The sequence below is a fragment of the Citrus sinensis genome, chromosome 1 (genome assembly GCF_022201045.2).
Source record: "Citrus sinensis cultivar Valencia sweet orange chromosome 1, DVS_A1.0, whole genome shotgun sequence".
NCBI classification, from domain to species: Eukaryota; Viridiplantae; Streptophyta; class Magnoliopsida; order Sapindales; family Rutaceae; genus Citrus; species Citrus sinensis.
In genome coordinates, this window is record NC_068556.1 from 14149159 (window position 1) to 14160480 (window position 11322).

General features: G+C 36.0%; 1 protein-coding gene and 2 non-coding genes across 3 annotated transcripts; 1 reads left to right on the forward strand and 2 right to left on the reverse strand.

The window, feature by feature from the left end:
• Window positions 1-4405: 4405 nt before the first annotated feature.
• Window positions 4406-5558, reverse strand: LOC107178669 (uncharacterized). The gene is made up of 3 exons (XM_052443874.1): window positions 5366-5558; window positions 4557-5272; window positions 4406-4423 (listed from the first exon to the last, which is right to left on the reverse strand). Exons 1-3 carry the CDS (start codon window positions 5556-5558, stop codon window positions 4406-4408), a joined length of 927 nt encoding a protein of 308 aa, XP_052299834.1.
• An 898-nt stretch (window positions 5559-6456) lies between these two features.
• Window positions 6457-6563, forward strand: LOC112495749 (small nucleolar RNA R71). The gene has a single exon (XR_003062081.1). It is a non-coding gene; the product is annotated as a small nucleolar RNA R71 (small nucleolar RNA).
• A 4403-nt stretch (window positions 6564-10966) lies between these two features.
• LOC127898902 (small nucleolar RNA R71) lies at window positions 10967-11070 on the reverse strand. Its single transcript, XR_008050619.1, has one exon. It is a non-coding gene; the product is annotated as a small nucleolar RNA R71 (small nucleolar RNA).
• Window positions 11071-11322: the final 252 nt, after the last annotated feature.

Consider the following 11322-nt stretch of genomic DNA (forward strand, 5'->3'; position numbering starts at 1 on the left):
AAATCTCTTTAGTAAATCTTTGACATATTTAGCTTGGTTGATGAAGATTCCCTCATTGTTTTGTTTGATTTGAAGTCCAAGGAAACACTTCAATTCTCCCATCATGCTCATTTTAAATTTCTTACTCATACAAGATGAAAACTCCTTGCACAAAGACTCATTAGTAGAATCAAAGATAATATCATCAACATAAATTTGAACAATAAGTATATCTTGGTTCTTATACTTAACAAAGAGTATATCCGCTTTTCCCGTCGAAAAACTATTATCCAACAAGAAATTTTTGAGCCTATTATACCATGTTCTAAGTGCTTATTTTAATCCATACAATACTTTTGAAAACTTATAAACATGATTTGGAAATTTTTCATTTTCAATACCAGGGGGTTGTTTCACATACACTTCTTCTGCAATATAACGATTTAAGAAATCACTTTTGACATCTATTTGGTATAAAATGAAATCTTCATGACATGAAAATGCTAACAACATTATAATGGATCTCCTAAAATTAAGTCTTTATGGTGAGAATAAACATACCTCCACTCTTTGGGGAGTGTTTGAGAAGTACTTTTTTGTTGCTCTATATTTGTTTGTTCTTCTTGTCTATCATCTTGATTTTCTTGTGGTGCATCCTTTTATTTATCTTTTGATAATTCTTCTTTCGACTCTCCATCTGCATCATCATCAACAATAACTTTCTCTGTAGAAAAAGGGTTAGATTCATCAAACGTAGCATGCATTGATTATTGCACAACCAAAATTCTTTTATTATACACTCTATAAGCTTTGCTTGTGTTTGAATAACCAAGAAAAATACCAACATTAGATTTTGGATCAAATTTACCAAGATTATCTTTTGTGTTTAAAATAAAATATTTGCATCCAAAAACTTTGAAATAACCAGTGTTGGGTTTTCTATCTTTCCAAAGCTCATAGGGACTTAAAACGTAACATGCGGTGTTGACGGCTTTGGCCCAAAGAAACTTAGGCAAAGTATTTTCATTTAACATTGTCCTAGCCATTTCTTGAATAGACCTATTTTTTCTCTCTACAACTTTAGTTTGTTGTGGAGTCCTAGGTGATGGAAATTGATGCTCAATGCCAAAATCATTACAAAATCATTACAAAAATTTTCAAATGCATGATTTTCAAATTCTCCACCATGATCATTTCTAATACAAGAAATTGCATATCCCTTTTCATTTTGAACCTTTTTACAAAATAACTCTAAATACATCAAAGACATCATCCTTATTAGCTAAAAACAATACCCTTGTGTATATAGAATAATCATCTACAATCACAAATGAATAATATTTGCCACTTAAACTAGCATATCTAGAAGGTCCAAATAAATCCATGTGAAGAAGTTGAAGTGGTTTTGATGTAGAAATATGATTTTTGTTTTTAAAAGAAGTTTTGATTTGTTTTCCAAATTGGTAAACTTTACCAATCTTATCTTTTTGAAAGTCAATTTTTAGAAGAACTTTAACTAAATCATTTTTCGAAATTTTTGAAATCAAATCCATACTTGCATGACCTAGTCTTCTATACCATAACCAACCATCATCATGCAATGTGGAGAAACATTCATCATTGGTAGATGCAAAATCTATATCAATGGCATAAATATTAACATATCTATTTCCTATAAAAAAAATTAATCTTGCCATCATATGTATTCTCAATAACACATCTAGCTTTATCAAAAATAACTTATAACACTTATCACATAATTGACTAATGCTAAGCAAATTGTGTTTCAAGTTTTCAACCAAACACACATTTTCAATGAGTGGATGATACATTACCGATATTGCCAATGCCAATGATCTTTCCTGGAGCAGCACTAATTGACCAGGGTTGAATTGCATGTTTTGAATATGATTGTCGTGCCAGTGTTTTGTCCTCTCTTTATAGATTCTTGCATTTTCATATGAAAATAGCCGTAATTCATCAAGCTCACAAAGTTGAAGCTTCCTTTGCTCTGCTGCAGCATGAATATCCCAATTTAATTGCTTCAATGCCTAGTGTGCTTTATGCTCTAGCCTAGTGGCAAGTGACAAGCCTTTCCATAAACAATTTGGTAAGGAGACATGCTAAATGGAGTTTTGTATATTGTTCTGTAGGCCCATAGGGAGTCATGTAACTGGAAAGACCAATCATTCCTTGTTGGGTTCACCACTTTTTCTAAGATCTTTTTAATTTCTCTATTGGACACTTTAGCCTGACCATTGGATTGTGGGTGATATGTTGTTGCTACCTTGTGTCTAACTCCATATTTTACCATAGCTGCAGCAAAGACTTTGTTGCAAAAATGAGTACCCTCATCACTAATAATTACTCTAGGAGTACCAAACCTAGAAAAAATATTTTTCTGAAGAATAACCACCACTGTTTTATATCATTGGTAGGCAATGCTGCAGCTTCCACCCACTTGGAGACATAATCCACAGCAACAAGGATGTATAAGTTCCCAAAGGATGGTCGAAAAAGTCCCATGAAATCTATTCCCCAGACATCAAAAACTTCTACTTCCAGAATGTTGGTCAATGGCATTTCATGTCTTTTAGTTATGTTCCATGTCCTTTGACACCTGTCACAACATTTAACAAATTCATAAGCATCTTTAAAAATAGTAGGCCAGTAATAACCTGATTGCAGAACTTTAGCAGTTGTTCTGTGACCACCAAAATGTCCTCCGTATGCTGTAGCATGGCATGACTCCAATATGTGGGGAATTTCTCCTTCTGAAGTACATTTTCATATTACTTGATCTAAGCAAAACTTATATAAATGTGGGTCATCCACTGATAACTTTTAACATCATGAAGAAATTTATTTTTCTCCTGAAATTTCAGCTCAGGTGGTAGCAACCCACTAATTAAGTAGTTAGTAAAATATGCATACCATGAAGATCCTGACTGCTGCAACATCTGTGCTTGTTGTACTACCAACAGCTGTTCATCAGGAAAAGTTTCAGTGATGTCTCTCCTTGTCAATGTACTTGTGTTTGCTTCCAGCCGCGACAGGTGGTCTGCTACTTGATTCTCAGTCCCCTTTCTATCTTTAATTTTCAGATAAAATTCCTCAAGCAATAAGATCCATCTGATTAATCTTGGTTTGGCATCCTTCTTTGAAATTAAGTATTTGATGGCTGCATGGTCTGTATATACAGTTACTTTAGTACCCACCAAATAAACTCTGAATTTATCAAAAGCAAATACTACTGTTAGCAACTCTTTCTCTGTAGTGGTGTAATTGATTTGAGTTTGAGTAAGAGTTTTGCTTGCATAGTATATGAAGTGAAAAACCTTATCCTTCCTTTGCCCTAACACTGCTCCCACAGAATGATCACTAGCATCACACATCAGTTCAAATGGTAGAGTCCAGTCTGGAGATATAACCACTGGTGCAGTGATCAGAGCTTTCTTTAATTCTCCAAATGCTTGGAGACAATCTTTGTCAAAGTGAAAAGGCTTGTTATTTTCCAGCAATGTGGTTTAGCTACCTTGGAAAAATCCTTAATAAATCTTCTGTAAAATCCAGTATGACCCAAAAAACTCCTAATACCCTTTATTGAAGTGGAGGGTGGCAGTTTATCTATTACCTCTATCTTGGCTTTGTCTACCTCAATGCCTTTCTTGGACACCTTATGACCCAACACTATTCCTTCTTGCACCATGAAATGACACTTTTCCCAATTGAGTACTAAGTTAGTCATCTCACATCTTTTAAGAACTTTTTCTAAATTGTGTAAAAAACCGTTGTATGTCTCCCCAAAAACTGAGAAGTTATCCATGAAAACTTTTAAAGTCTGCTCTACCATCTCTGAAAAGTTGTTGGAGCATTACACAAACTAAAGGGCATTCTTCTGAAGGCAAATGTTCTATAAGGACAGGTAAATGTAGTCTTCTCCTAATCCTATGAAGCTATAGCAATTTAGTTGTAGCCGAATACCCATCTAGGAAATAATAGTACTATTTTCCAGCAAGTCTATCCAACATCTGATCTATGAATGGAAGTGGGAAGCAATCTTTCCTTGTGGCTTTGTTGAGCTTCCTATAATCCATACATACTCTCCATCCAATCAATGTCCTTGTAGGAATAAGTTCATCCCTCTCATTAGCTATCATTGTTATCCCTCCCTTCTTTGGAACACATTGAAACGGACTCACCCACGAACTGTCTGATATTGGATATATGATTCCAGCATCCAACTATTTGATGATTTCATTTTTCACCACTTCTTTCATAATAGGGTTTAACCTACTCTGATGCTCCACCGAATTGTTGTGGCAATCTTCTAACAGGACTTTATGCATGCATACTGATGGGCTTATCCCCTTGATGTCTGCCATGGTCCATCTAATTGCCCTTCTGTATCTTCCAAGAAAATCTATTAGACTCTGTTCTTGACCTGCATTCAAGGTAGAGGAAATGATTATAGGGAGTGTGTTGTTTTAATCAAGATAAACATATTTCAAATGCGAAGGTAACAATTTTAATTCAAGACTAAGAGGTGATTCAATAGATGGTAAAGTTATTTTTACTTCCCTATCTGAAAGATTCAGATGCTCAATAAACCTATTATGCCTATCAGGTTGCTTTTCTTTCGTCCTATCTATCTGGTTTGCTGCAACATCTTCCTCTTCTAAATCTTCAAAGGTGATGACTTTGTTGATCTCATTACTACAGCATTTATCGATTCTGTCTGCTACAACAAAATCCACAACACTTAGGAAATTACAATCTTCTAATTCATCAGGGTTCTTCATAGCCTCTAGTACATTAAATGTGACTTGCTGATCATTCACTCTCATGGTGAGCTCTCCTTTCTGCACATCTATCAGAGTCTTCCCAGTTACTAAGAAAGGTATTCCAAGTATAATGGGTACCTTTTTATCAGCTTCAAAGTCTAGTACAATGAAGTCTACTGGGAAAATGAATTTGTCAACCTTCACCAGTACATCCTCAATTTTTCCTTCAGGGTATACATGAAATCTGTTAGCTAATTGGAGAGTGACTATTGTTGGTCTGGATTCCTCTACTCCCAGCTGCTTAAATACAGACAATGGCATCAGATTCATACTGGCTCCCAAGTCACAAAGTGCTCTGCCAGTGTACCTAGTTCCTATAGAGCAGTGTATTGTAAAACTTCTTGGATCCTTCACTTTTGTAGGAATCTTACTTTGGAGCATATGACTGATTTTCTGTGTTAAAGCAACAGTTTCAAATTCTCCCAGCCTTCTCTTTCGTGCCAAGATGTCTTTTAGAAATTTCACATAATTTGGCATTTGCTCCAAAGCTTCCACAAAAGGTATATTGATGTGTAATTGCTTTAGCACTTCCAGGAATTTACTGAACTGCTTGTCTTGTTTTTGCTTCTGGAATCTCTGTGGGAAAGGTGGTGGATGTCTGAACTGCTGGGTAACTTCAGAAGGTACCAAACTCTGCTTGTTTGGTTTGTTGTAGGTCGTGGCTATTGGTGTTGCAGCTTTGTTTTCAGCATGTACTGGTTGAGTTCCTTCTGAAGTTGTTGCAGCTTGGCCCATGTAACCAGTGTCTTAATCGTTGGGCTGTTGTAACATGCTTCCATCTTGAGGTGGTTTTTGTGATGAATTGAATTCCATCCCCTTTTTAGCCACATCAATTGGGATATCAATATTTTTTCCAGATCTCAAATTAATTACTTTGTAGTGTTTTTTGCCCTCTCTCATAGGGTCTTTTGTGTTGCTAGGTAAGCTTCCTTGAGTCCTGCTACTCATTGCTGTGGCAAGTTGTCCCATTTGGTTTTCCAGGTTCCTCAAGGATACAGCTTGACTCTGCACAATTACTTCATTCTTTGCAATGTATTCCTTAATCAGTGCTTCCAGTGAAGTGATTGGATCCTGACTGATATGTTTTTGCCCTTGACTCTGCTGATGAAAACCAGGTGGTTGAGTGTTCCTATTTTGTCCATTTAATGCTAGAGCATTTCGATTCTGATTGCTCCATGAAAAATTTGGGTGTTGTTTCCAGCCAGGGTTGTAAGTATTTGAATATGGGTTGTTCTGAAGCTGTCGATTGAAATTATCCACATAGTTTACTGAAGCTGGATTTCTAGGACAGTTATCAAAGTCATGTTCTTCACCACAGTATACACAAGAAAGTTCAGCAACTTGCTTCACTACTGCTGGAGCAGATGTCATGGCCTTTACCATGTTAGTCAATGAAGTTACTTGCGCTGATAAGGCTGTAATTGCATCTATGTTATGTACCCCTGCTATTTCTCTTACTGCCGGTTACCTGTTTGATGGCCACTGATAATTATTATTGGCAATTCTCTCTAGAATTTCATAAGCTTCAATGTATAATTTGGATAATAGAGCTCCATTTGCTGAAGCATCGACCATTAATCTTATACTCGGATTCAACCCATTGTAGAAAGTTTCCAATTGAATGCAACAAGGAATGCCATGATGAGGACACATTCTGAGCAGTTCTTTGAATCTTTCCCAAGCCTCATAGAAACTCTTATCTTCAAGTTGATGGAAAAAAGTAATCTCATTCCGCAATTTTATATTTTTTGTCGGTGGGAAATATTTCATTAGGAATTTATCAGCCAACTCATTCCATGTAGTGATGGAATCAGATGGTAACGAATTTAACCATGTTCTTGTTCGATCTCTTAAGGAATAAGGAAAGGGCCTCAGTCTTAAGGCATCTTATGTTGCTCCAGCAATCTTGAAAGCATCATTCACTTCTAAGAACAACTTAAGATGGAGATGAGGATCTTCATTTGGCAATCCATTGAATTGACCAACTATCTGCAACATTTGAAACATCACTGGCTTCAATTCAAAGTTTGCGGCTTCTACTTCGGGTCTGATTATCCCAGGGTGTACAACTTGAGCAGTTAACACAACATAATCTCTAAAAGCTCTATCTCTGTCATCAGCCATGTAAATAATTTTGTTATTGCCTGGATGTCTCTTATTAGCATGTTCATTCTGCTCTTCTTGAACGTTGCCTGGTTGTAAGGGCCCGTGAGGGTCCAAATTTCTCACATCCTGCAAATTATTCATACCCTGAATAAATTTTTGAATTCATTTGTTCTCTTCGCAGTCTCCTAACAATCATTTCAATCTCAGGATCGAATTGGAATACCACAGATCCGTCTTTGCACATAAAAAAAATCATTTTGAATTTGAATTTTGTTTTCGCTTTATTTGCTAGGGACTAGCAATAAGCTGGTTGGGGGGTGTGTTGAGTGTTAGAAAATGCATATTTATAAAGGAGAAAACCGTCATTTTACATTTCAAGTCTTACTAACAACCCTTACTTTTATGTATTTAACCTTCTTGTGATTTAATTACATGTGTTTTATTTTAATTAAGTATTTTATGTATTTTAGGGCATTATAGTCATTTCACAATAAAGAAGAAATCAGACGGCAAAACGGACATCACTTTTGAACTCAGGACGGTCAAAAACCTTAGGAGGAGCATAAAAGGAAAAATGGCACTATTCACATGTACGGTACTATTCACGTGTACGGTACTGTCTACGTTACTGTTCACGACACTGTTCACATAGACGGATGATGACGTGGCAATGACCGATGATGTGGCATTGACTGATGAGGTGTCACGATCCTGTTGGACTAAAATTCTTATGTACTGTTGATGGTGACGTGGCAGCATATCAGTGGACGAAAAATCTCGTGTACGGTGCATGCATCACACAGGATTATTTTCAACCAAACTGCGTTACTGTTCATCCGGGTCAAACCGCGTTACTGTTCAAAGTCAGGTCAAACCCTGTTACTGTTCATCCGCGTGGTCAAACCGTGGACTGTTGACTGATGACGTGGCGCAATCCTGAGCGTCCAAATTGTTTTTAATCCGATGGCCATGATTTACTCCATGTATCTATAAAAAGGGGGCCTCTCCCCCCTAATTTGATATCTCTGAATCCATTTTTGGGATCCATTTTCTGTAATTCCTTCTCCATCTTGTATTTTCTTTATATTTTAATAAATTCCCATTTTGCCCCTAGTTCAATTATGAGTGGCTAATTTTCTTTCAAGCTTGGGTTGAAGGTGAAGTCTCAACATGTGTCATGGGCTTAATTTGGTAAATTTATTTTCTCTTCCCCTCTAATTTTTGTGGATGTTTTCACTTCTCGTCGACAAATAATAATAGTCTTGTCTAGATACCGCCTTGGTTACACCGGCTCTCTAGTATAAAGTTATTATTATTTGGCACGATAAGCCCTTAGCACCATATTGATTAGAGCGTGGTTCATGAGGTGTGGATTCCCCCCTCATGATTTAATTGGCATTAATACGGATTATTTAGCCCATGATGCATGTTGATACGGATCCAGATACCCAAGTACGTCATTTTAATAGAATTCTCTTTAATTTATTCTCTCCATTGCAATTCCAATTTTAGAATTTATTCTCGCCATTTTAATTTAAGTATTAGCATATTCCAAATCATTTCCACCATAAATCCAACTACCCATTTACAAAATTAATTCTATATATAATTAAAATCCACCTCCTCGTGGGATCGACACTCGTCACCATTAGTCTATACTACAATAGATTCGTGCGCTTGCGAGTACATTAAAATTTGCACAACATTACTCATCCCAATGTGCAAGTATGTTGAGTGTTAGAAAATGCATATTTATAAAGGAGAAAACCGTCATTTTACATTTCAAGTCTTACTAACAACCCTTACTTTTATGTATTTAACCTTCTTGTGATTTAATTACATGTGTTTTATTTTAATTAAGTATTTTATGTACTTTAGGGGCATTATAGTCATTTCACAATAAAGGAGAAATCAGACGGCAAAACGGACATCACTTTTGAACTCAGGACGGTCAAAAACCTTAGGAGGAGCATAAAAGGAAAAATGGCACTATTCACATGTACGGTACTATTCACGTGTACGGTACTGTCTACGTTACTGTTCACGACGCTGTTCACATAGACGGATGATGACGTGGCATTGACCGATGATGTGGCATTGACTGATGAGGTGTAACGATCCTGTTGGACTAAAATTCTTATGTACTGTTGATGGTAACGTGGCAGCATATCAGTGGACGAAAAATCTCGTGTACGGTGCATGCATCACACAGGATTATTTTCAACCAAACCGCGTTACTGTTCATCCGGGTCAAACCGCGTTACTGTTCAAAGTCGAGTCAAACCCTGTTACTGTTCATCCGCGTGGTCAAACCGTGGACTGTTGACTGATGACGTGGCGCAATCCTGAGCGTCCAAATTGTTTTTAATCCGATGGCCATGATTTACTCCATGTATCTATAAAAAATGGGCCTCTCCCCCCTAATTTGATATCTCTGAATCCATTTTTGGACTCTGTTTTTTGTAATTCCCTCTCCATCTTGTATTTTCTTCGTATTTTAATAAATTCTCATTTTGCCCCTAGTTCAATTATGAGTGGCTAATTTTCTTTCAAGCTTGGGTTGAAGGTGAAGTCTCAACATGTGTCATGGGCTTTATTTGGTAAATTTATTTTCTCTTCCCCTCTAGTTTTTGTGGATGTTTTGACTTCTCGTCGACAAATAATACTAATCTTGTCTAGTACCGCCTTGGTTTCACCGGCTCTCTAGTATAAGGTTATTATTATTTGGCACGATAAGCCCTTAGCACCATATTGATTAGAGCGTGGTTCATGAGGTGTGGATTCCCCCCTCATGATTTAATTGGTATTAATACGGATTATTTAGCCCATGATGCATGTTGATACGGATCCAGATACCCAAGTACGTCATTTCAATATAATTCTCGTCAATTTATTCTCGTCATTTCAATACCAATTTTAGAATTTATTCTCGCTATTTCAATTCTAATTTTAGAATTTATTCTCGCCATTTTAATTTAAGTTTTAGCATATCCCAAATCATTTCCACCACAAATCCAATCACCCATTTACTAAATTAATTCTACACAATTAAAATCCACCTCCTCGTGAGATCGACACTCGTCACCATTAGTCTATACTACAATAGATTCGTGCACTTGCGAGTACATTAAAATTTGCACAACAAGTTTTTGGCGCCGTTGCCGGGGAGGTAAGTAATTTTAATTCATAGAATTAATTTTTTTTGAATAATTTCTTTTATTTGTTTTCTTGTATTTTTTTTATTAAATTAAAAAAAAAAGAAAAAAAAAGTGAATCTACATTTAAAGGTTAGTATTTCTTTTCTTTTTCTCTTCTTTAAAATTCTGTAATTTAATTTTCCATTTATTTTTCTTTGTAATTTTTTTTGTTTATCTTATTAATTTAATTTTTAGTTAATTTCTTTCACGTATCTATTTTTGTGTATTTTTATAGAAAGGTTGTAATAGCGCAATAAGGTTAGTATCGTAATTTCTCCCTCTTCTTTATTTTTATTTGTTTTGTTCCCATCTTTATTTTTTGTTTTGTTTGCATCTTTATTTTTATTTTATTTATTTTGCATGCATGGTCATAGGTCATTATTACCTAATCTTGAACCTATAGACCTTGAATTAGAAAAAACACTTCGCACACAAAAGCACATTAAAAATAAATTTGAAATGGATTTGCAACCACAAGAGAGGCCATTTAAGGACTACTTCAGTCCCTTAGCTAATTTGAGTACATCATGCATAAGATACCCAAATGTAGCTGCTAGGAGTTTCGAATTAAAACCTAGTGTGCTAAATTGTCTCCCCACATTTTATGGCCTAGAAAATGAGGATCCATATAATCATCTGAATGATTTTCATGCCATTTGTCAAACTTTTAAATATGAAAAATTTTCAGACGATGATGTTAAACTTAGACTATTCCCATTTTCTTTAAAGGATAGAGCTCGTTCATGGCTTAATACATTGCCTGCTAATAGCATTGCATCATGGGAACAAATGGTTACAAAATTTTTAAATAAATATTTCCCAGTGCATAAAACCAATGCTATTCGCAGGGAAATCTCGGAGTTTACCCAGAAAGATGACGAGCAATTTTTCGAAACATGGGAGCGATTCAATGGGCTACTCTTGAAGTGTCCACATCATGGGTACGAGAAATGGCACCAATGCCAATACTTTTTGGAGGGATTATTGCCAAATGTGCAAGAATGGCTAATGGCAACAAGTGGAGGAGAGCTAATGTCAAAAAGTGCATTCGAGATTTGGGAATTCTTCCAGCGACAAGCGGATAATTCCTAACAACGGAGTCGATCACTCAGGAATACTAGAAGAATTAAAGGAGTAAATGAGGTTCAAATTGGCGAGTCAACTTCGGGAATCAAAGAAGTCAAGGAGATGGTTGA

Bases quoted from the DNA above. Each gene is read 5' to 3' on its own strand.
- LOC107178669 (XM_052443874.1), bottom strand. From the start codon at position 5,558: ATGGGCCAAGCTGCAACAACTTCAGAAGGAACTCAACCAGTACATGCT. The intron at 5,273-5,365 runs GTAAATTCCTGG...AATTTCTAAAAG, and splicing joins AAAACAAGACAAGCAGTTCA to ACATCTTGGCACGAAAGAGA.